General features: G+C 42.3%; 1 protein-coding gene across 4 annotated transcripts in view; it reads right to left on the bottom strand.

Moving 5' to 3' along the window:
* SNAP47 (synaptosome associated protein 47) overlaps positions 1 to 26,014 on the bottom strand; it is a 66,184-nt gene that overhangs the window by 21,072 nt on the left and 19,098 nt on the right. For all 4 annotated transcript variants that reach the window (XM_025293938.3, XM_044948398.2, XR_006553580.2 and 1 more), the window contains exon 3: positions 4,471 to 4,961. In XM_025293938.3, the coding sequence (XP_025149723.1) occupies positions 4,471 to 4,961 (491 nt within the window). The remainder of the gene's footprint in view (positions 1 to 4,470; positions 4,962 to 26,014) is intronic.

Genomic DNA, 26,014 nt, shown 5'->3' with positions numbered 1-26,014 from the left:
TTTAAAATTTTTAACAAATGGGATTGAACAACCAGAAAATCACAACTGAGGACTTTTCTTCCTGGAACATGCTAATCAGAGATGTTTCGCACAATGAGCTGCGGCATCACCAGAGTCCCGCCTAGCACAAAACTCGGCCACCCTCAGAACTGTGTGCTGAGACCTGGGTTGCTGACTCAGTTACTTTAATACTTTGAAATATCTTCTGAAAAAAATTAATTTGATGCTGCATAAGATGGTTTTTGTGTCAGAAGTCAACAGCATTAATAGTTAAACAAACTAAGCACAAACTGTTGAGGCTACTTGAGAACTTACAGATGGTCCACTTTCTAAGGACAAGGAGGCATCAGGGGGCCCCGAGCAGGGACCGGGCTGGCAGGGGCAGCCCAGGCGCACAAGCCACCTCTGGCACCAGACGCAGACTGGTCGCCTCACTGCAGGTTCAGAGCAAGACCACCGGGGCCTGCCCTGCGAGCAGAAAAACTGCTTCAAGTCTGTCTAGTCACAAGCAAATCCTTCTCCCTGTCCTTGGGCCCCAAATGTCCCACTGATGACACAGGAAAATGCCTACGCTAACCAGCAGCTTATGTAACTGGAGTGGGAAGCCCTTTCAGATAAACATACAAAATGCCCCATGTCCTCAATGTAACAGGAGGTATATGAGAGAGAAAGCTGAAATGGAGAGAGATAGTAGTCTCAACTAATTACAATTTTAAAAAAACTTACTTTGCAAATTTACAAAATTGTATGGTACACAGCTTGGACCTCTGGGTCCTCGGAAGGGGTCAAGGGGTTGAGGGTCAAGCAGCTCTCTGAGGGCCTGTCAACAGTCAGGAGTCACCATGTCCTAAAAACCACACGGGCCCTGTTTGAAGTCAGCGCAGTGCTCGTGTCCTAGTGGCCACGTGGGGGTCTGTCGGTGGTCAGCCTGACAGCCATGGCCCAGCAGCCACATGGAGCCCTGCTGGTGGTAAGCACGGTGCTGTGTCCCAGGGTCAGAACCTCACTGCTCCAAAAGACGGTCCTACATTAATGGCCCTGTGCAGAGACCTCAATGCCCCTGAAGTTTACTTACCATTTTACAGAGATGCATGTGCTAAGCAAGATTTCTACAGGGTCAGTGAATGGGAAACCAGTCTTCTTAAATTAGATGGTCAGAGAAGGTCCTTCTCAGAAGGCAACAGTTAGCAAACAGTAAAAACAAAACTCAGTACCAAAAAACTCCTTAAAAATGCTATGCACGGACCCTGCTCTTATGATAAGACTCTGTGGTCTTCCTCCCCAAACCCATCACCCCAGTGGATCATGAGACAACATGAGACAAGGTCCAGCTAGGGAAAAGGCTACAAAACCTGACCACTGTCAAGATCATCAAAACAAGGGGAGTCTGAGAATCTGCAATAGTCAAGAGGAGTCCAAGATGAGACTCCAAAATATCATGTGGGAACCTGGATAGGATTCGGGAACAGTAACACTTAAGGAAATCTGGATAAAACATGGAATTTAGTGAGTACAGATGTATCAACACAGACAGGTTCATTAGTTGTGACAATGAACAGTACTAACGTAAGACGACAAGAACCGGGGGACCTGGGTGTAGGAGACACGGGCACGCTGTGCTATCCTCACAACTCTCCCTCAAGTCTGAAACGATTCTAAAATTTAGAAGATTATTCTAAAGATGCTGCGCAGGCAAACAGCAATTTGCAACTGCTCTTTCTTAAGGTGGAATCTTCCCACCTGCACCATTTCCAGCCCCTGAAGCCCAAGAGACTCTCCTCCTCCCCCAGTCCCAGCCTGGCCACCTAGGCCCTCAATCTGTCTACACTATACATTACAACACAAGTCTCTGGAAAGTTCTTCTGGACTCTGGTTCTTAACAAACATTGGTCCACTGTTACTAGAGCGCCACCTTCTGGCCACACATTTTACTACAATAGCTCACTGAGGAGAGACAGGCTTCTAAGGTGTCAGTCATGGTTTCTATCCGCACTGCTTCTGCTGCTTCCCACACAGAAGAGGAAAAACAGAGGTGCTGACACATGCAGCAACAAGAAAGGTCAGCGGTGAGAGGTAAGTTCCCATTCCTGCGCCCGGCAGGACCACTGTGACGTTCCAAGCAAACAAGACATCCTCTTGCTTACTGAGCTCAGCATGCTGGCTTCTTCCAAACGTAACTCCTCATCACCTGCATTCCTCCAAATCCACAGCTGTAAGGTACACCTGCCTTGCTGGGCAAGGCAGCTTCACAAGGGGAGGATGGCACACTTCATGCTCAGTGCAAACCCAGACACACTGCAGGGATCCCACCCAGAAGCAAAAGTTAGCACTGAAATGAAAACCAATCTGTCACGGTGGATGTGGCTCAGCTCATTCCATATATATACAATCCATTACTGGGATGGGTGAGGCCATAGTCCCCAGTTATTCAATCCAACCCTAATCTAGCTGTTGCTGGGAAGGTGTTTGTAGATGTGGTGAAAGTGCTCATCTGTTAACTTTAGGGGAGGGGTTCTATCCTAGACAATCTGGTGGGCCTGGTTCAATCAGCTGAAAAAACTTAAAGGTGTAATATCCGCAGCTTCCCTAAGAAGAAAGACATTCAGCCTCTGCTCAGCAGCCTCAGTTTGTGAGCAAGAGGTCCATTTTCCCCTTCCAGATGGATGGCCCTGCAAATCTGCAGTCGCTTAGCTTCCTGCAGTCTGATCACAGCTGCAGAGTCCCTGGCGCTCACTCCCTGCTGCTCTCTAGCCCCATCTGCCACCTGTATGCTTAGAGTCAGAGCTTATCATCCCATCCTCGGGGTCTGCCCTCCGTGACAGTAAGGCCCAGCAAGTTTGCACTCGTCTCACTTGCACAGTATGACTTTCTGTGCCACACAAGACATGATCCCACCTGCCATCTCATTTGTGCCACGTTCTCTCTGTGCCACGTTCTCTCTGAAACCACCATGCCTAACAAGACCCATGAATCGAATGTGCTAGAGCTCCATGAGAAGAAGGATGGTTTTCAGGACTACAGGTACCTGGCATCATACCTGGTATAGGTGAATTCCTCAACAGCACTGTTAAAACCAGTAGCCCACAGTGCTCTGCATCTGGTCCCACCAGCCAGGGCCTCCTTCCTCCTCTCACTGCTGAGGCGCCCCCAGAGGAAAACAGCAGTGATAAGGACTCAAAGATGTGGCTGATCAGAGGAGCTAACCAGACTGAGCTTGCAGACGGCCTTTCCTGAAGGGTCCTTCTGCTCAGCATCTGATGTTGCCCAGTACAATCTACCCTTTTTGGTCCTTTTATGTAAACAGATTACACACTGAAATCAGTCACTTAAGAGGAAAAGGAAATGAAAGGAACTGGAAACAAACATACCTCTTACAAACAAACTCTAACAACTGAAGTTAACAAGAAGAGATGATTACTTATTAGAAAAATCACTATAACAAGGAAGTAATGTCACCTGTAATGTTAGTATTAGAAAACAAAAGAATATTTTATGACTTTGGGATTTCTTAAGCAGGGCTCAAAAATAAACTTAAGGGGAAAAGTGGTGGATCTGACCACGGCAAAATTAGAGGTTTCTGTAACGGAGGCTGACAATCTGGGAGACGTATTTGTCACTTCTAAATCAACGAGGAATGAATATCTAGAATGAATAATGAACCCCTATAATTATATCAGAGAGAAAAAAAAAAGCCTAGTAGAAAAACAAAAACAAACAGAACGACCAACCCACACAGAAAAATCTGCGAGACCAAAAAGCAACTAAAAGGTGTCTGATATTTCATCTCACAATCAAAAAAATAAAAATACCATCAAGATACCACTTGACACCCTCACATCCACATGTCCTGCCACCCACACTGGACCCTGGGGCCAGACTCAGATATACCTTCCACACCCCACAGAGATCTGCAAGAGGATACTGCAGCCACACTGCCAAGAAAAGCAAAGGTTTTTCACAATCTTTGTAGACGCTAAAAATCACACAAAAACTATGCCGCATAGTTATCAAAAATTCTGACATCCAAACGCACATCTGGAAGGTGGGCTTGGAAGACCTCAACTAAGTGCCAAGAAAACCGAGAGTGATGTGGGGTCCGGGTGGAGACACACCAGAGCAGGTGGAGATGAAGCTAGGTAAGACCCTAAAGTGTTGGTTCTCAAACCAAACGGAGGAAAGAGGTGAAAACATCTAACTTCTTCTGAAAGTGTCACCAAAACCTTTCTGACCTACTTGGAAACCACAGCTCTAAAGGAAATGATAAAACTGAGTGATCTAATATTCAGAGGGTAAATACTAAGAAAAATGGTCTGAAAATATTTTTATTTACAAGCAAATGGGCAGTCGCCAGTGAGCTGAAACCAGCAGTTGCTGTATGTGATACATCATGGTCAATATGCACCATGGGTGTGCTGAGTTTGGCTGTGACTTTACAGGTTTTGTGCACAGACGGTTTTGATAATCACTCACCTGCATGCCAGACTGAGTAGCCCTTCTCTGCTAGGGAAGAGGTTCTAGTGCTTCTGGGCATCATGGCGACTTCTAATAACTCGATCTTCTTGCTGAACTGTACTTCCAAAATGGGGATAACCTCTGGCATCTTGGCAGATATCAAACGATAACTTATGTCTGGCTTCCCAATGAACCGCTGGCGGATGCTAATTTCATAAGGTGTGTGGACCTTGATGTCATCCACGTCTTCTCTTTCAAATCTGTGCATGAGCAAAGAATCTGAGTTGTAGATTTCCAACCCAGAAACAAGGACGGTGAGCCTTCCTGGTTTAACATGAGATTCTGTTCTTTGGGAAATAACAGCAGGAACTTGGATCACTATCCCTTCTTTTCCGAAAGCTTTGGAATCAGCCATGGAGGTGTCCCACTTGGGCTTTGTCTCCGATGGTGTCTTCCAAAGCTTGGAGCTAAAGGGCCACCAAGAAGGAGACTCCAGTTCAGTCAGCAACCTAAAAAAGCAAACAAAACACAGAAAGTAGACAATCAGTTGTAAATTTTTTTTTTTTTTTGAAAATTGCTTTGACCTTTATAAAGAATGTTACCATTTTATAGTTTTCTTTTCCACAAGCAGTCCAAGAAGCAGCAAAAGCAGGAATTATTATCCTCATGTTTTAAAAGAGAAAACTGAGGCTAAGAGCAGGGGGACATTTGTCTACAGACACGCAGATCACCAGGAGTAGACACACGGCAAAACATCTTCTGGCTAGGATGCTGCTCTTTCCACACTTGACCTGGGGTAGTTTTGACCAAAATAAATCCTGATCACAACCTTTAGAGAGCCATCTAATAGAACTTTCTGCACTAATCTGTATTTCCTAATCCAGTAATGGAGACACGTGGCTACTGGGCACCTGAAATACAGCCAAAGCAATGATGAACTGAATTTTAATTTTAATGTGCTTAGTGGCTATCATATTGGACAACACAGCTCTAATTTAACCACTAATACATCAAGAGATAAATCTAAAAAATTAGAAAGGAAAACAGTGGAAGCAAGAAAGGAAAAGCAAAGGAACAAAAGAGCAAATCAAATAAACACGAAACAACGAGATAGTAGAATTATCACAACCATATTTGTAATCATACCAAATGTAAGTGGACTAAATTCTCTAACTAAAAGGCACATGGTCAGTCCAAATAAAACAGTTATATCCTGTTGACAAGAAGCAATGTGAAATATAAAGACACACGACAGACTGAAAGTAAAGGGACTGCAAAAGTAAAATGAAATAACATGCCAAAAATAAACTTTAAGACAAGAAATGCTACTGGGAAAAGAGGGACAATGCGTAATAATAAAAGGGTCCATCTGAAAAAACAGACAATGACAGTAAACATGCATGCATCTGTAAACAGAACTTCAAAGTTCATTCAGCAAAAACTGACAAAACTACAAGTTGCAGGTTTAACAAATTTCTCTCCACAACTGATACAGCATGAAGACAAAGGTAATTAGTAAGAATAGAGAAATTTTGAACAATACTATTCAACCATCTCAAATGATACCTCCAAATGCTGGATGCACTCTTTGAAGTATATTCAGAACATAAACAGTAACAACAAAAATATGTTATGTACCAGAGTGGTCAAGATGGCACAGAATGAACACCTTCACTTCCTCCCACAGATAAACCAAAATTATGACTACTTACAGAGGAACTATCAGTGAGAACGACCTGGAGACTAGCAGAAAAGATTTCCCCCAACTGAGGATATCAAGAAGGAACTACAATGAGATGGGTAGGAGCAGTGGAGCTGCAGTATAGTTAAAACCCACATCCCCAGGTAGGTGACATATAAAAGGGTGGGCAATCACAATTGCAGAGGTTCTCCCCAAGAAGTAAGGGGTCCATACTGGGCTCCCCACCCCAGGGGTATTATACTGGAAGATAAGCTCCGTAACAACTGACTTGGAAGGTCAGCAAGTCTTGTGTGTAAGAGAGAGCTAGAGGGCTCTAGGAAAAGAGAAATGCTTCTTTTAAATGATACAAAGTATCACATGCTCAGAGACCCAGCAAAGACTGAGTAATTTCAAAGGAAGTCTAGATCAGACCTGCCTGTTAACACTTGGAGAAGCCTGCCAGGGAGGTAGGAAGCCACCAGAACTTCTAGGGACACAGATGCTGGTGGCAGCCGTTTGTAGGAGCCGTTTAGGTTCTATCATGAGGATACTGAAGCTGCAAGTGCACCAGTGGATGTACTTGTTTGGAGTCTAGATTATCGGCACTGGAGCATGGCTCCACCCACCAGCAGGTGGCCAACAGTCCTGGGACCTCCCACGCTGCACAGCCATGACCCTGACAACGGGCAGGCAGAGACCCCAGTCCTGGACCAACAGAGCTGTAGCCAGCCACACAAGAATCTGGCACCACCCATCAACAGGTAAGAATCAGCTCTGGGACCCCAGGCCCTACAGGCAACTATACTGGGAACAGGTTCCACTCATCATCAGGCAGGCACCAGCCCTAGGAGTCCTTGCTTCACACACTAGCAAGTATTGGGACTTGCCAGCTCTTGCAGACAGCAGTCCAAGGCTGGTAGGCCCCAAAGTCAACTGTACTGGGACCAGACACCACCTACTAGGAAACTATAAAATATCTGAAGTGAATGAAACTAAAAACATGATATACAAAAATATAGTGGAACGTAAACAGAGCAGTCATGAGAGGGAAGTTCATCTTTCTCAATGCATATATTTGAAAACCTCTTGTTGTAATTCAGTTGCTCAGTCACATCCGGCTTTTTGAGACCCTATGGACTACAGCACACCCCCAGGCTTCTCTGTCCTTCACTATCACCTGGAGTTTGCTCAAACTCATGTTCATTGAGTCGGTGATGTTATCCAACCATCTCTTCCTCTGCTGCCCCCTTCTCCTCCTGACCTCAATCTTTCCGAGCATTAGGGTCTTTTCTAATGATTCGACTCTTCCCAGCAGGTGGCCAAAATGTCGGAGCTTCAGCTTCAGCATCAGTCCTTCCAATGAATGTTCAGAGTTGATTTCCTTTAGGATTGACTACTCAATCTCCTTGCAGTTCAAGGGACTCACAAGAGTCTTCTCCAGCACCACAATTAAAAACGATCAGTTCTTCGATGCTCAGCCTTTTTATGATCCAACTCTCACATCCAAGGATGTCTACTGGAAAAACCACAGCTTTGACTATACAGACCTTTGTTGGCAAAGCAATGTCTCTGCTTTTCACTCGCTAGGTCTGTCACAGCTGTCCTTTCAAGGAACAAGCATCTTAACTTCATGGCTGCAGTCATGGTCCGCAGTGATTTGGAGCCCAAGAAAAGAAAATCTGTCACTGTTTCCACTTTTTCCCCTTCTATTTGCCATGAAGTGATGGGATCAGACGCCATTATCTTAGTTTCCTGAATGCTGAGTTTTAAGCCAGCTTGAAACTCTCCTCTTTCACCCTCATCAAGCGGCTCTTTAGTTCCTCTTCACTTGCTGCCATTAGAGTGGTATCATCTGCCTATCTGGGGTTGTTGCTAATTCTCTCAGCCATCTTGGTTCCAGCTTGTGATTCATCCCAGCCTGGCATTTTGCATGACATACTCTGCATCTAAGTTAAATAAGCAGGGTGACACTATACAGCCTTGACATACTCTTCTCCCAATTTTGAACTAGTCTGTTGATCTATGTCCAGTTCTGACTATAGCTTTTTGATCTGCATATAGGTTTCTCAGGAGACAGGTCAGGTGGCCTGGTATTCTCATCTCTTTAAGAGTTTTCCACATTTTGTTGTCATCCATACAATCAAAGGCTTTAGCATCATCAATGAAGAGGAAGCAGAAGTTTTCCTGGAATTCCCTTGCTTTCTCTATGATCCAACAAATGTTGGCAATTTGATCTCTGGTTCCTCTGCCTTTTCTATATCCAGCTTATACATCTGGAAGTTCCCAGTTCATATACTGTTGAAGGCTAGCTTGAAGGATTTTGAACATGACCTTGCTAACATGTGAAATGAGCACAACTGTCTGGTTTGAACATTGTTTGGCGTTGCCCTTTTTTGGGACTGGAATGAAAACTAACCTTTTCTAGTCCTGTGGCCATTGCTGAGTTTTCCAAATTTGCTGACATACTGAGTGCAGCACTTTAACAGCACTATCTTTTAGGATTTTAAATAATTCAGTTGGAATTCCACAACTTCCATTAGCTTTGTTCGTAGTCATGCCTCCTAAGATCCACTGAACTTTACAATCCAGGACATCTGGCTCTAGATGAGTGATCACACCATGGTTATCCAGGTCATCAAGATGTATTTTGTATAATTCTTCTGTGTATTCTTGCCACTTCTTTTTAATCTCCTCTGTTTTTGTTAGGTCTTCGATGTTTCTGTCCTTTATCATGCCTATCCACCTCTGCATAAAATGTTCCCTGATATCTCCAATTTTTTGGAAGAGATCTCTAGTCTTTCCCATTCTATTGTTTTCCTTTATTTCTTTGCATTGTTTACTTAAGAAGGCTTTCTTATATCTCCTTCATATTCTCTGGAACTCTGCATTCAATTGGATATATCTTTCCCTTTCTCCCTTGCCTTTCACCTCTCTTCTTTTCTCAGCTATTTGTAAAGCCTCCTCAGACCACCACTTTGCCTTCTTGCATTTCTTTTTCATTGGGATGGTTTTGATCAACACATCCTGTACAATACTAGGAACCTCCACCCATAGTTCTTCAGGCATTCTGTCTACCAGAACTAACCCTTGAATCTATTCTTCACCTCCACTGTATAATCATAAGGGATTTTATTTAGGCCAGGCCTGAATGGCCTAGTGGTTCTTCCCTATTTTCTTCAATTTAAGCCTGAATTTTGCAATCAGGAGATCATGAAAACTTCTTAGGAAGGTTTAAAATCAGTGGTCTAAGCCTCTACCTCAAAAAGCTATAAATTATACACAAAGAAAGTAGAAGGAAAAGTAGGAAACAATGAAAAGGAACACAGAAAAATTACAAAACATTATCTCTGAAGTAATTTTAAAAATTAAACCCCCAGCAAGAAATAATAAAGAAAAAAATTGAATGAGAGGGAACAAACAACCTAAAAAGTAAAATAGACTTAAGTAATTTTATTTTTTAATAAAATTTTATTTATTTTAATTGGAGGCTAATTACTTTACAATATTGTATTGGTTTTGCCATATATCGACATGAATCCACCACGGGTGTACACATCTTCCCCATCCTGAACCCCCCTCCCACCTCCCTCCCCATACCATCCCTCTGGGTCATCCCGGTGCACCAGCCCCGAGCATCCAGTATCCTGCATCAAACCTGGACTGGTGATTCGTTTCACATATGATACATGTTTCAATGCCTTTCTCCCAAATCATCCCACCCTCGCCCTCTCCCACAGAGTCCAAAAGACTGTTCTGTACATCTATGTCTCTTTTGCTGTCTCGCATACAGGGTTATCATTACCATCTTTCTAAATCCCATATATATGCGTTAGTATACTGTATTGGTGTTTTTCTTTCTGACTTACTTCACTCTGTATAACAGGCTCCAGTTTCATCCACCTCATTAGAACTGATTCAAATGTATTCTTTCTAATGGCTGAGTAATACTCCATTGTGTATATGTACCACAGCTTTCTTATCCATTCGTCTGCTGATGGACATCTAGGTTGCTTCCATGCCCTGCATATTATAAACAGTGCTGCGATGAACATTGGGGTACACGTGTCTCTTTCAATTCTGGTTTCCTCGGTGTGTATGCCCAGTAGTGGGATTGCTGGATCATATGGCAGTTCTATTTCCAGTTTTTTAAGGAATCTCCACACTGTTCTCCATAGTGGCTGTACTAGTTTGCATTCCCACCAACAGTATAAGAGGGTTCCCTTTTCTCCCCACCCTCTCCAGCAGTTATTGTTTGTAGACTTTTGGATAGCAGCCATTCTGATTGGCGTGAAATGGTACCTCATTGTGGTTTTGATTTGCATTTCTCTGACAATGAGTGATGTTGAGCATCTTTTCATGTGTTTGTTAGCCATCTCTATGTCTTCTTTGGAGAAATGTCTGTTTAGTTCTTTGGCCCATTTTTTGATTGGGTTGTTTATTTTTCTGGAATTGAGCTGCAGGAGTCGCTTGTATATTTTTGAGATTAATTTTTTGTCAGTTGCTTCATTTGCTATTATTTTCTCCCATTCTGAAGGCTGCCTTTTCACCTTGCTATAGTTTCCTTTGTTGTGCAGAAGCTTTTAATTTTAATTAGGTCCCATTTGTTTATTTTTGCTTTTATTTCCAATATTCTGGGAGGTGGGTCATAGAGGATCCTGCTGTGATTTACGTCAGAGAGTGTTTTGCCTATGTTCTCCTCTAGGAGTTTTATAGTTTCTGGTCTTACGTTTAGATCTTTAATCCATTTTGAGTTTATATTTGTGTATGGTATTAGAAAGTGTTCTAGTTTCATTCTTTTATAAGTGGTTGACCCATTTTTCCAGCACCACTTGTTAAAGAGATTGTCTTTTCTCCATTGTATATTCTTGCCTCCTTTGTCAAAGATAAGGTGTCCACAGGTGTATGGATTTATCTCTGGGCTTTCTATTTTGTTCCAATGATCTATATTTCTGTCTTTGTGCCAGTACCATACTGTCTTGATGACTGTGGCTTTGTAGTAGAGCCTGAAGTCAGGCAGGTTGATTCCTCCAGTTCCATTCTTCTTTCTCAAGATTGCTTTGGCTATTCGAGGTTTTTTATTTCCATACAAATTGTGAAATTATTTGTTCTCGCTCTGTGAAAAATACCGTTGGTAGCTTGATAGGGATTGCATTGAATCTATAGATTGCTTTGGGTGGTATACTCATTTTCACTATACTGATTCTTCCGATCCATGAACACAGTATATTTCTCCATCTATTAGTGTCCTCTTTGATTTCAGCATAAGTAATTTTATATTCATCAATAATTACATTGTTAAGATGGCAAAACTCTCCCAAAATGACACATTCAGCCCAATTTCTATCAAAAACCCAACTGGCTTTTGTGTAGCAACTGGCTAGCTGATCCTAAAATTCACATGAAAATGCAAGGGACCCAGAACAGCCAACAATCTTGAAATAGAAGAACAAAGTTAGATTCCTATTACCTGATTGCAAAACTTACTACAAAGCTATAGAAATGAAGATGGTGTAGTGCTGGTATATAGTTATGTATATGAATGAAATATAATAATTTTCATAATTCAATAATAATATAATAATTCAGAGTTCAGAAACAAACCTTGACATTTATGGGCAATTGATTATCAACAAGGGTGACAAGACAATTCAATGGGGAAACATATCTTTTCAACAAACATTGCTGATACAACTGGATATCCACAGGCAAAGAAAAGAAACTGGTTCCATTCTCATGCCTTTTTCAAAAATGAACTCGAAGTTAATCATATATAAGAGCTAAAACTATAAAAATTCTTAGAAGAAAGTACAAGAGTAAATCTTTGCAACCTGGGATTAGACAAGAGATTCTTAGATATGACATCAAAAGTGAAGCAATATTAAGGAAAAAACAGATACATCACACTTCATCAAAATTAAAAATTTTCATATTTCAAAAAAACAATCAAGAAAGGGAAATGACAATCCACAGAATAGGAGAAAATATCTGTAAGTCATATGTCTGATAAAGGGACTTATATCCAGAATATATAAACAATTCTTTTAACTCTAGAATAACAATAATAAATGATCAAAGGACTTGAAAATAATATATACATAGGAACAAAAAGCACATGAAAAGATGCTCACTACTGTGAGGAAATGAAAATGGATACCACAATGAGATACCACTTCACACCCACTAGGATGGCTATAAAAAAGGCAATAACAAGTATTAGTGAGGATGTGGAGAAAACAGAACTCTCATACATTACTGGCAGGAATGCAAAATGGTGCAACTATTTTGAAAAACAATTTCTCAGCTTCTAAAAATGTTAAACAAAGACCCAGCAACTTCCCACCCAGGGGAAATGAAAATATGTACCTATACAAACACTTGTACATGAGTATCCATAGCAGCATTATTAATAATAACCACAAAGTAGAAATAACACGTGTACCATTGGGTAGGGAGTCCCATGGTAGTCTAGTGGTTAGGATTCGGTGCTTTCACTGCCGTGGCCAGGTTCAGTCTGGGGACTTGAGATTCCACAAACCATGTGGTGCCCTCCCCCGCAAAAGACTAAAAACTAGTCAATGAATAAACAAAATGTGACAGATCTACAAAACAGAGTATTACTGAGAAATACAAAGTAATAAAGTACATCCTACAACATGAATGAATCTCAAAAACCACAATGCTAGCTGAAAGGAGCCAGGCATATATTAACTCTGCAGAAAGACAAATCCATACAATACACAAAGAGAGCAGATTAGTGGTGACCTGGGCTATGCTAAGAACAGACAGTGACAGCAACCGGGCTTGAGGCAACTTTTGAGGGTGACAGAAGTGTCCTAAAATTGGACTCTAGTGACATTCATTTAACTCTGTAAAGTAACTAAAAATCACTGAATTGTTCACATAAAATGAGTGAATTTTATGGTATGTAAGTTAGAAAGCTGTTCTAAAACATCTACAATAGACAAACAGCAGTAAAACATTAGAACATTTAGAATAGGGAGAAAAAAACATTAGCCACAAAGGAACAATAAATTCTCTTTAGCAATAACATATGCAAAAAGGACAATGGAAAACATCTTCAAAATGTTGAGCTGAATTCAGCTTAACTGTGAAAAGCCAAATTACCATTCAGAGTGTCAGTAAAATAAAGGCATATTCCAATACATGAAGACTGAGACAATGCTACTTACTCATAGAACCCAATGAAAACATAATGAATTCTAAAAATTCATTATGTAATCCTTATTTTACCACAGAATGGGAGGAAGTGGTAAAGATGTGATTGAAGAATGGCATGGCTGTTAAATGAGTATTAGGGAACCAGGGCTCTTAACTCCCTCCCAAGAGGCAGCTGGAAATGAAGCCTCTGGACACCACCTGCACTGACGAGACTTTCTGCAGTGACTGAGCTTCTGTGCCTCGCCCTGCTTCTGCTCTATAGTGCGGGCTTTACCTGGAATTTGTCTGCAGACCATTCACCCAACAGTCATATTTAAAAGGTAATAAAAGGTGACAGGGGCTGTCCCTGAATACCTGAGGTTATATAATTTAAGGTTTACAATCCTAGATATTACTCCCTGCTAAATTATTGGATTAAAAATGTTACAACATGCTTAAAGATGGAACAGCTTAACATTCAGTAGTATACTAATTGCAATGGATTGAAACTCATCAAATACTTTTAGATCCAGAAATTCAAAAGGATGTTAAAAATTATACCAACATTTTCTGATGATGATAAAGAACAAAATCATTACTTTCAAAACTGCTAAATACAGAAAAACAATGAAATTTGCTCTAGAATGAAATGGTCACATGAAGGGCATCATCTATTCATAAAAGCCATATAGATAGTGAGTACAGGGAAGATGGTGGAATAGGAAGCTGCAGGAATCTGTCCCTCCAGCAAAACAAATAAACTGGCAGAACTGTCTGAAGCAACTACCATGGAACTCTGGTCAAGGAGAACATTTGCAGCATCCAGAGGAAGTTGATGCAGAGACAGTGAATTTCAAGCAACTTCTGCTTTCAAGCAGTAGCAGCTACCATCTCCCACCCCACAAAACCAGAGCTCACATCTGTGGAACAGCAGCAAGTATTCCTAGTGCGGCCTGTTGGAGCCAGGGTGGGCAACAATGACCTTTCCTCCAAAAACTGAGATTGTTGAGTTTTGACAGGGGCTTTCAATTGCTGAGAGGCTGGCACAGAGATCTCTACCACCATGGGCTGGAGTGCTCCCCAGTCGGGAGGGAATTTAAAGAAACAAGATCTATTTATTTTTTCTTTCTTGGGAGCTTCAGTGGCCACACTTAACAAGGAATACATGCTTTGCAAAAATAGTCTGGAGTAGTCACAAAAAGTCAGTTCCAACCCTCAACAAGCAAAAACCACCAACCCCTGAGGTACAGGAGAATTAGATTTCCAGAGTGTTATCATTCAGCTTGAGCTGCAACAGCCTGGTAGCTTAAGCAACAAATATTTATTTCTTACAGTTTTGGAGGCTAAAAAGTCCAAGATCAGCATTACAACAGATGTGGTTTTTGCTCAGAGCTCTTTCCCTGGCTTTCAGTCACTTTCTCTCCAGCTTCTTCCTTCTCTGTAAAGACACTAATCCCATCATGGAGGCTACACCCTCATGACCTCATCTAAACTTTACCTTCCAAAGGCCCCACCTCCTAACACCATCACACTGGTGGTTTAGACTTAATACATAAATTTCAGGGACACATACATTCAGTCCATAACAGAGTTCTGAAAACATAATCTTCAAAATATGTAGTTCTGAAGAGAAAATTACAAAATACACAAAGAAAGAGGAAAATATGCCCCATTCACAGAAAATAAAGAAAGCCCAGACATTTGAATTATCAGTCAAAGACATTACACCAACTGTCTTAAATATGTTCAAAGAGCTAAAGGAAATTATGGACAAAGAACTGAAAAAAATCAGAATAACAATATATGAGCAAAGAATGTCAATAAAAAGATAGAAATTAATAAAAGAAACCAAACAAATTTTAGAGCTGAAAAGTAACAGTAGTACCTGAAATAAAAAACTCACTACAGGAAGTCAACAGCAGATCTGAGCAGGGAGAATAAAGGATAAGCAAATGTGAAGGTCAAACATTTGAAATTTTCTAGTCTGAGGAGCAGAAAGAAAAAAGAAGAAAAATGCTGCTGCTGCTGCTGCTAAGTCACTTCAGTCGTGTCCAACTCTGTGTGACCCCATAGATGGCAGCCCATCAGGCTCCTCTGTCCCTGGGATTCTCCAGGCAAGAACACTGGAGTGGGTTGCCATTTCCTTCTCCAATGCATGAAAGTGAAAAGTGAAAGTGAAGTCGCTCAGTCGTGTCCAACTCTTAGCAACCCCACGGACTGCAGCGTACCAGGCTCCTCTGTCCGTGGGATTTTCCAGGCAAGAGTACTGGAGTGGGGTGCCACTGCGTTCTCTGGAAGAAAAATGAACAGAACCTAAAGAAACTATGGGACACCATCAAGCAGATCAACACATGTATTACAGGAATTCCAGATGGACAGAAAAGAGGCAGAAAATATGTATGATTTGAAACTTCTCAAATCTGGTGAAAACCATGAATAGACACATCCAAGAAGCTCAACAAACTCCATGGAGAATAAAAAAGAAACACATTATGATCATATTGCTGAAACTTAAAGACAAAAACAAAAATTTAAAGCAGCAAGAGTAACTCACCATCTACAAAGAATTCACAATGAGTAACAGTGCACTGTAACCAACCCGCCACGTAGCTGACGGAACACCCTGGAGAAGGGTGCCATATTGGAGACTCAGTGTTGACCGCTGCTGCCACTGGATTGCAGGGCAGTGGCAATCGCCAAGCTGGCCTTGGTAAGTGGAGTTCATGCTTCAGTGCCCAAACACAGCCTCCTCCACCCTGTTGCCATTGTGTTCATGGGCCCACTGGACAATAACAGGATGGACTGGAGAAACAGGCTGACTGGTGTCCAGAGAATGGGTCTTCCTATTTGTTTGGTTACTATAATTCTCTTCTGCTGAGGAGATGCTTTGGTGACCACTCACGTGGGACATACCTTCACCTTTCTGCCCATTCAGAAAGATCTATTCATACAATTCTACCCCAGACCTCCTTGTCATCAAGTTTCCAATCATGTTTCTTCCAGTCCCTGAACCTCCAGCCAAACCACTTTGCCACAACCAATCAGAACACAGTTCAGTGTCTGGCCATCCCTCCTTCCAAGCAGACTGTGGACCAGAATGCGGCTTATCGTCACTAATCCCAGAAGAGGATTCCAAACACCTGCCCACAGCACCGTGGTGTTGGAGTCAGCATGAAACACAACACAGTTAAGCGCCAGATGGAGCAACGCCTTACTGAGTTTTATTTACACAGAGATGAGACAGAGCAAGATCAGTTCCAATAATGGGCACAGCTCCCTCATGGTCAGCAGGTCCCTCCAGCAGCCAGTGGACAGCAATTGGCTCGTGCACACCCCTCAGTACCATAGTGGAAGGACCCTTCCCCTTCCCCCACGGAGTCTGAAAATCTTAAAAGACTGGGTATGCTTGAGAACCACTAATGTACAGGCTTAAGCAGAACAAAAGATCACTGGTAAAGATTGTAACAAGGAAAGTTATTCCCCCAAAAGCATGGCGTAGGTTGTGGGGTTTTTTTTACCTCTTGATAATAAAGTGTTCTAGCCCCAAGGCCCACTTTTAAGAGGCAAAGTAGGGGTAAAAAGACTGCATACACAAGACTGCGTTTCCCAACACAAATGAACCGGAAGCACTGCTGTGGTTCTGTCCACTGGGAGGATTTCCCTTCACCACAGTCCTTTAGGATGTCCCAGAGAGAAAGCCTCCTGCTACTACTCTCCTCCTCTGGGTAGTGCCTGCGTATCCTGCAACCAGGCCCCAGTGTTTCCTCCTCAGTCAACTGATTACAGGGCACTCCCCAAGTAGGGAATGGATTATAAATGGCTGGGAAACAGAAGGCAGGGTACCAGAAAAGGGTGGGAGGAGCATGCATGTGGGCCAATTCCTCATGCATCTTAACCTGTGCCTTCAGGGCCTACTTGAGCCCAATCTTTTGTATCCCAATTTTTGTGGGATACATTTGATGATGGGGTACTGCTAAGTATACCCAACTTCATGAATGGTGAGTCAGATAACAACCACTCAAGATGGGCAGCTGAACTTGTATAGTAGCTTGGTGGCCTGTGGTTGTGTTCTGTCTTTACTAATGCCCAGTAGCAGGCCAAGAGCTGATTCTCAAAAGGAGTAGTTATCTGCAGAGGATAGCAGGGCTTTGCTCCAAAATCCTAAAGGTGTGTACAGAAATTCCCTATAAAGGTTTGCAAAAGGCTCCAAAGAGCACATCTGTCTGCCACTCACACATCATATACCAATGGATCATATGACCCCAGTGGCAGAGCAGCTCTGTGGTGGTCTGGACCTGTTTCAGAGCCTTCTCTTGTTCTAGGCCCTACTCAAAACCAGCAGCTTCTCAGTCACTTGGTAAATGTGCCAGAGTAAGACATCCAAATGAGGAACATGTTGCTTCAAATGCTAAGAAGCACTGCGCCTCCTTTTTGGTTGTAGGAAGAGTCAGATGCCAACAACCTACCCTTCACCATACAGGAGATACTTCAATGAGCCATATCCCACGGGATTTCTAAAAATTTCACTGCAGTAGAAGGCCCTTGAATTTCTGTCAGATTTCCCATCCTCTGATATGCAAATGTCTTATGAGTCTAGAGTAGTTGCTACTGCTTACTCACTAAGTACAATCAGCATGAACATCATGTCATCTTGTGGAAGAGAAAGCATCAAGACCTTTGTGAACTAAATCATGACACAGGGCTGAAAAGCTGGTACACCCTTCAAGTAGGACAGTGAAGGTGTACTGCTGGCCTTGTCAGCTGATAAAAACTGCTTCTCGTGGTCTTTACTAACAGGGATGGAAAAAAAAGCTTACCAGATCAGATGCTGCATACCAGGCACCAGGGGATATGCTTGTCCATTTGCTCAGGCAGTACAACTACATCTGGAATGCCAACTGCAATCACAGCCACTACCTGGTTAAGTTTAAGACGTCCTGCAAGACCCATATTCTTTCCCACAGCCACATACGTGAGCTGGATGGAGATGGGGCAGGACTTACCATCCAAGTTCTTGACGGTGGTACTCATCTCTATAATCCCTCCAGGGAAGCGAAATTGCTTTTGGTTGACTAATTTGCTAGGCATAAGCAGTTCTACTGGTTTTTACTTAGGTCTTTTCCACCAGAATATCTCTCATTCTACAGGTCATGGAACCAGTGTAGGGATTCTGCCAGTTCCTGAATATGTCTATTCCAATTACATACTTCAGAACTAGGAAAAATGACCACAGAATGGGTCAGGGGTCATCTCATTGTGAGATGAACCTGAGCTAAAACTCCACTGATCATCTGACCTCCAAAAGCCCCTAGATGAACCACAGTGATGTTTTGGGTCTCCTAGAATCAGTTTTAGAGAAGGCAATGGCACCCCACTCTAGTACTCTTGCCTGGAAAATCCCATGGATGGAGGAGCCTGGTGGGCTGTAATCCATGGGGTCGCTAAGAGTCAGACACAACTTCACTTTCACTTTTCACTTTCATGCATTGGAGAAGGAAATGGCAACCCACTCCAGTGTTCTTGCTTGGAGAATCCCAGGGATGGGGGAGCCTGGTGGGCTGCCGTCTATGGGGTCGCACAGAGTCGGACATGACTGAAGCAACTTAGCAGCAACTTAGCAGAATCAGTTTTAGTTGAGAGCTAGTGTCTAGTGTGAAAGTGCTTAGTCTCTCAGTCATGTTCGACTCTTTAAGACCCCATGGACTGTAGCCTGCCAGGCTCCTCTATCCATGAAATTTTCTAGGCAAGAGTACTGAAGTGGGTTGTCATTTCCTTCTCCAAGTGTCTAGTGTTTCCTGACAATCTGATTATTTCCTTTTTTCCAGTGCATGGTCACCCTGGTAAAATGCCACAGGTCTCTCGGGGGGAAAGCTGGGATAAAGATGAACAGTACAAAATTTGATAGCGTACTGAGATCCTTCCACAAGATGACGGACCCACCTTCCCCATTGTTCAAGGTGGTTCAAGTCTAGAAATCAATTAAGAAGCTATGACTTTTTTAAAAAATTCAATTTAGATGTTGAATCACCTACAACTCTTCTGCTTAACAGATCGAGTAAGAATTGAGTCAACTGCCCAACTATTTCTCTTCTAGGGGCACATGATCAACTGGCCAATTGACTCCCAGGTCTCTGGGAATCAGATTATTCTGATTGCTTGCTTTGACTCTGCTGTCGATTATGGTAGCCACCCCCACTTGTCTTTGGTGATTTAAGTGCTACCACTTAGCCCTGCCACCCCAAACTCTAATTATCCCTGCTCATTTAAGGATCCCTGTTCAGTGGCAGCAGTTCCCACTATAATTCCTGACCTGCAGAGAAGAGCAACCACACAGCTCTTTAAGGATGCTGGGACTCCTCTTAAAAATTTATTTCCCATAGTCAAGGTGAAAAGTGTGTCTTCCTTGGACCCTGTCAGGGTAGATGAGAGATGTCACATAATACATCTACTCTACCATTCCAGTCTTCCTGTGAGTATACTTCCTATACTTCCTCGGAGATGCTTCCTCTGGAGTATACCAAGGCAGTTCTAGCATTCCAAACTTCATTTAGTCTAGGCTGCCTTTCAGTCCACATCTCATCCAACCAACTGTTAGAGCCTTTCTAACTTCTTGAGCTACAGCAACAAATCCAAGATCTCTGTTTAGCAAGCCTCCATTTCAGGAAACTCAGCCACATCCAACTTCATATTCCTCTCATCCAACTTCATATGCCTCTCACCACTGACCCACACCCAAGATATCCATACCCACACATATTCTTAAGATCTCTGTCTGTAAAAATTAGAAAAATCATGTGGTTCTTTTAAAGTGTCGTGCACCTCCTTTTGTAGGTCACACTTTGGGCTTCATCTTTTGGGATCTGCTGAGACTTAAGCCTTAACAATATACTTAGAAGCACAGAGGGATGGTGAGGGTAGGTCTTGAGGAGAATCTGCATTGTCCTGCAAAGCAATTATCTCAGGGGAGGCCATTACAGATTCCTCAGGCAAAGTGTGGTTAATCACCTCAGATAGGGATGGAAGGGCTGCTTTTACTGGCAAAGAAGACTCATCAGAATTTAGAGGTTCTCTTCTTTCAGTTTCATCAGGACCTTTCCATGTGTCCACATTCTAATTTTCAGGATCCCATTTCATTTCTATTAATACCCTTGGTTTAACAGCAGACACCATGCAAAGTTGGGATTTCAGTTTACATTATGATTCAGTCACTCACAGGACGACACTCTGGATCTGATTTTCAGCCATCTCAGTTGTGCAGCTCTGGGAGCTAAGGTTTCCCTTCAGGGCAGATATAGCAGTGTTCAGGTCACTATGGGGCACCTGAACTCATCCCTTCCTTTCCATACTTTGTCCAGTGCAGTCAGAGCAGCCAGCCAACTTCATTACCTATCAGCATGTCAAAAATGTTATCAGAAAAAAAAAGTTATTAGGTATCAAACGCATGGTCACTCAGAGCCTTTTACAAATATTTGATTATGCGCAGCCCGTGATGATATTTTATGTATCACCACTGCCACATCATCGTCTCCTATACCATTTGAAATAAGGGTTATTAGTCGCTTTAAATCTAACCAGATTATATTTCAAAATCTGTAGAATTCCGAAAACTCAGCTTCCCTTAGTACAAAAAAAGAATGAAAGAGGAAGGGGAACAGGGAGATAGAAAGGGAGGCAGAGAGGGCCAGAGAAACGTGGCAGGCGTGGGGGGAGAGAAAGGGAAGGGACCGTATTTTGGAAAGACTGTTGAAGCCACTGTCCTGTGGGCTTAGTCGTGTCTACTCTTTGCAACCCCATGGACTGCAGCCTGCCAGGTTCCTCTGTCCATGGAATTTTCCAGGCCTGAGTACTGGAGTGGGTTGCCATTTCCTTCTCCAATGGTTGAAGACACTAACTGCATAAATCTAGGACTGTCATGGGAAGATGGGCCCGACATTCTCAGACCACAAAGCACTACTCTCAAACACTGGGACCACACTCCTTTCAGCAGAACCAAAAATTTCGCTGTACACCTCAGGCCTTCCCACGCAGAAAAATAAGACAAGGCTATCCATAACAACCCAAGAAAAAAGAGAACACGGCATCCATGAAGTAATAACAGGCTGATACTCAAAAGAAACACTTGGAAAACAAAAAATAATTCTTGGAAATTAAAAATATGATAACAGAAATAAAAGGTAGGAAGATAAAATTCAAGAAACAAAAGCAGAACAGAGACTGCTTCAAGATAGAAGAGCAGAAGGAAATGTGCTCATTTTCTCCTGTGAGGACAACAAAATCGCAACTAGCTGTTGAACAACCATCGACAGGAGGACACTGGAACCCGCCAAGGATAAAGGACAAAGGAGACAGACTTCCACAAGACTGGGGCAAGCAGACTCTACTCTTGGGAGGGCACAAATAAGACCTTGCATGTACCAGGACCCAGGGGAATGGAGCAGTGACCCCACAAGAGACTGAGCCAGATCTAGCTGTGAGTGTTTGAGGGTCTCCCGTGGAGGCATGGGTCCACGTGGCCTGCCGCAGGGACAGGGGCACTGGCAGCAGGAGTCCTGGGAGGTGCGTGTTGGTCTAAGTCCTCTTACAGGTAGCCATTAGCCCTACCTTAGAGCCTGCAGACTCCAACACTGGGTCACCTCAGGCCAAACAACTAAAAGGGAGGGAGTGTAGTTCCATTCATCAGCAGACAACTGGATTAAAGATTTACAAAGCACAGCATGGCCTTGTCACCAGAGCAAGACCCAGTTTTCCCCACAGCCAGTCCCTCCCATCTAAAAGCTTGCACAAGACTCATCCTCATTCACCAGAGGGCAGACAGAAGAAGCAAGAACTACAATGCCATAGCCTCTAGAAACCACAATCACAGAAAGCAAACCAAAGTGAAAAGAAGTAGGATTATGTCCCAGGTAAAGGAACAAGATAAATTACCAGAAAAACAACTAAATGAAGTAGAAATAGGCAACCTTCCAGAAAAAGAATCCAGAATAATAATAGTGAAGATAATCCAGGATCTTGGAAAAAGAATGGAGGCAAAGACTGACAAGATGCAAGAAATGTTTACCAAAGAAGAACTAAAGAACAAACAGAGATATACAATACATTAAGAATAACTGAGGCAAACAAAAGGATAGATCTGGAAGACAAAATGCTGGAAATCACTGCCCCAAAACAGAATACAGAAAAAAAGAATGAAAAGAAATGAAGGCAGCTTAGGAGACCTCTGGGACAACATTAAATGCACCAATATTCACATTACAGGGGTCCCAGAAGGAGAAGAGAGAGAGAAGGGAACCGAGAAAACATCTGAAGACAATAATAGCTGAAAACTTCCTGAAGATGGGAAAGGAAATTATTAACCAAGTCCAGGAAGCACAGACAGTCCCAGGAAGAATAAACCCAAGGAGGAACACACCGAGACACATAGTCATCAAACTGACCAAAATTAAAGACAAAGATAAAATATTAAAAGCAACAAGGGAAAAAAGACAAAATAACACAGAAGAGAAATCCCATATAGTTATCAGCTGATTTCTCAAAAGAAACTCTACAAGCCAGAAGGGAATGGCATGGCATATTCCAAGTGATTAAAGGGAAGAGACTACAACTAAGAACACTACCCAGCAAGACTCTTGATCAGATCTAATGGAGAAATCAAGCTTTCCAGACAAGCAAGGGGAAGAGAATTCAGCACCACTGAATCAGCTTCACAACAAATGCTAAAGGAACTTCTCTACTCAAGAAAGGAGAAGGAAAAGGTCTTCAAAAAACAAACCCAAAACAATTAAGAAAATGGTAATGCTGCTGCTACTGCTAAGTCGCTTCAGTCGTGTCCGACTCTGTGCGACTCCATAGATGGCAGCCCATCAGGCTCCTCCGTCCCTGGAATTCTCCAGGCAAGAACACTGGAGTGGGTTGCCATTTCCTTCTCCAATGCATGAAAGGGAAAAGTGAAAGTGAAGTAGCTCAGTCGTGTCCGACTCCTAGTGACCCCATGGACTGCAGCCCACCAGGTTCCTCCGTCCATGGGGTTTTTCAGGCAACAGTACTGGAGTGGGTTGCCATTGCCTTCTCCGAAGAAAATGGTAATAGGATCACATGTATCAATAATAACCTTAAATGTAAATAGATTAAATGCACCAACCAAAAGACATAGACTGGCTGAGTGAACACAAAAACAAGACCCATATATATAGTTGTCTACAAAAGACCTATCTCAGACCTAGGGACACTTATAGACTGAAAGTATGGGGATAGGAGAAGGTATTCCATGCAAATGGAATTCGTAAGAAAGCTGGAGTGGCAGTACTCATATCAGACAAAATAGACTTTAAAGCAAAGACTGTTGTAAGAGACAAAGAAGGACACTACATAATGATCAAGGGTTCAACCTAAGAAAAAGACATAACAACTATAAATATATATGCACCCAGCATAGCAGCACCTCAGTATGTAAGGCAAATACTAACAAATATAAAGGAAGAAATTAACAGTAACACAATAATAGTGGAGGACTTTAACACCCCACTTTTATCAATGGACAGATCATCCAGACAGAAAATTAACAAGGAAACACGAGCCTTAAATGACACTTTAGATGAGCTGGACTTGACTGATACTTAGAGAGCATTTCACCCAAAAGCAGCAGACTATGCATTCTTCTCAAGTGCACATGGAATACTCTCCAGGACCGACAACACCCTGGGCCACAAGGTGAGCCTTGGTAAATTTAAGAAAATCAAAATTATATCAAGCATCTCTCTGATCACAACATATCTGATTAGAAATAAATTATAAGGAAAAAAACAAACCTCTAAAAACCACAAACACGTGGTGGCTAAACAATATGCTCCTCAACAACCACTGGGCCACTGAAGAAATCAAAGAGGAGTGAAAAACACCTAGAGAAAGGGAAGGGCTTCCCTGGTGTCTCAGATGGTAAAGAGTGTGCCTGTGATGCAGACCAGTGTTCAAACCCTAAGTTGGAAAGATCCCCTGGAGAAGAAAATGGCTACCCACTCCAGTATTCTTGCCTAGAGAATTACACAAAGGAGTCTGGCAGGCTACAGTCCATGGAGTCACAAAGAGTCAGACACGACTGAGTGATTAAGTGCACGCGCGCGCGCGCACACACACACACACACACACACACACACTGAGACACATGAAAACAAAAGCACAACAGTCCAAAACGTATGGGATGAAACAAAAGCAGTTCTAGGAGGGAAGTTTATAGCAATACTATCCTACCCCAAGAAATAAGAAAAATTTCAAATAACCTCGTGCCTAAAGCAACTAGAGAAAGAACAAACAAAACCTACAGTTAGTAGAAGGAAGGAAATCATAAAGATCAGAGCAGAAATAAATGAAATGGAGACAAAAAAACATGCAAAGATCAATGAAACTAAAAGCTGGTTCTTTAAAAAGATAAACAAAATTGATAAACCCTAAGCAAGACTCACCAAGAAAAAGAGGAAAATTCAAATCAATAAAATTAGAAATGAAAAAGAAGTTACAATTGACGTCACAGAAATGCCAAGGATCATAAGAGAATACTATGAACAATTGTTTGCAAATAAAATGGACAACCTGGAAAAAACAGACAAGTGCTTAGAAAGGTAGAGTCTCCTTACACTAAACCAGGAAGAAATAGAAAATATAATAAACAGACCAATCACAAGCACTGAAATTGAAACTGTGATTAAAAACCTCTTGGGCTTCCCTTGTGGCTCAGCTGGTAAAGAATCCACCTGTAATACAGGAGACCTGGGTTCGATCCCTGGGCTGGGAAGATGCCCTGGAGAAGGGAAAGGCTACCCACTCCAGTATTCTGGTCTGGAGAATCCCAGGAACTGTATAATCCATTGGGTCACAAACAGTCAGACACAACTTTCACTTTCACCAAAGAAAAGTCCAGGACCTGATGACTTCACAGGTGAATTTTATCAAACATTTAGAGAAGAGTTAATACCTATCATTCTGAAATGGTTCGAAAAAGTTGTAGAAGAAGGAAAACTTCCAAACTCATTTTATGAGACCACTATCACTCTAACCAAAAGCAGACAAAGATACCACAGGAAAAAAGAAAACTACAGGCCAATATCACTGATGAACATAGATGCAAAAGTTCTCAACAACATACTAGCAATGTGTATCCAACAATACATTAAAAAGATAACAGACCATGAACAAGAGGGATTCATTCCAGGGATGCAAGGATTTTTCATCCACCAATCAATCAATGTGAAACACTAAATCAACAAACTGAAGAACAAGAACGATATAATCATCTCATTAGATTTGGGAAAAGCTTTTGATAAAATTCAGCACCCATTTATGATAAAAAAAAAAAATTCTCCAAAGAGTGGGAATAGAGGATACACACCTCAACATAATGAAGACCATACACGACAAACCTACAGCTAATATCACACCCGATGGTCGAAAGCTGAAAGCATCCCCTCTAAGATCAGGAAAGGATGTCCGTTCTGGCCACTTTTATTCAACATAGTTTTGGAAGTCCTAGCTCCAGAAACGGAGAAGGCAATGGCACCCCACTCCAGTACTCTTGCCTGGAAAACCCCATGGATGGAGGAGCCTGGTAGGCTGTAGTCCATGGGGTCGCTAAGAGTCGGAGATGACTGAACGACTTCCCTTTCACTTTTCACTTTCATGCATTGGAGAAGGAAATGGCAACCCACTCCAGTGTTCTTTCCTAGAGAATCCCAG

This window comes from Bubalus bubalis, chromosome 9 (genome assembly GCF_019923935.1).
Source record: "Bubalus bubalis isolate 160015118507 breed Murrah chromosome 9, NDDB_SH_1, whole genome shotgun sequence".
Taxonomy (NCBI): domain Eukaryota; kingdom Metazoa; phylum Chordata; class Mammalia; order Artiodactyla; family Bovidae; genus Bubalus; species Bubalus bubalis.
Note: the sequence above shows the minus strand (reverse complement) of the source record. Positions and strands in the feature narration are given on the sequence as shown.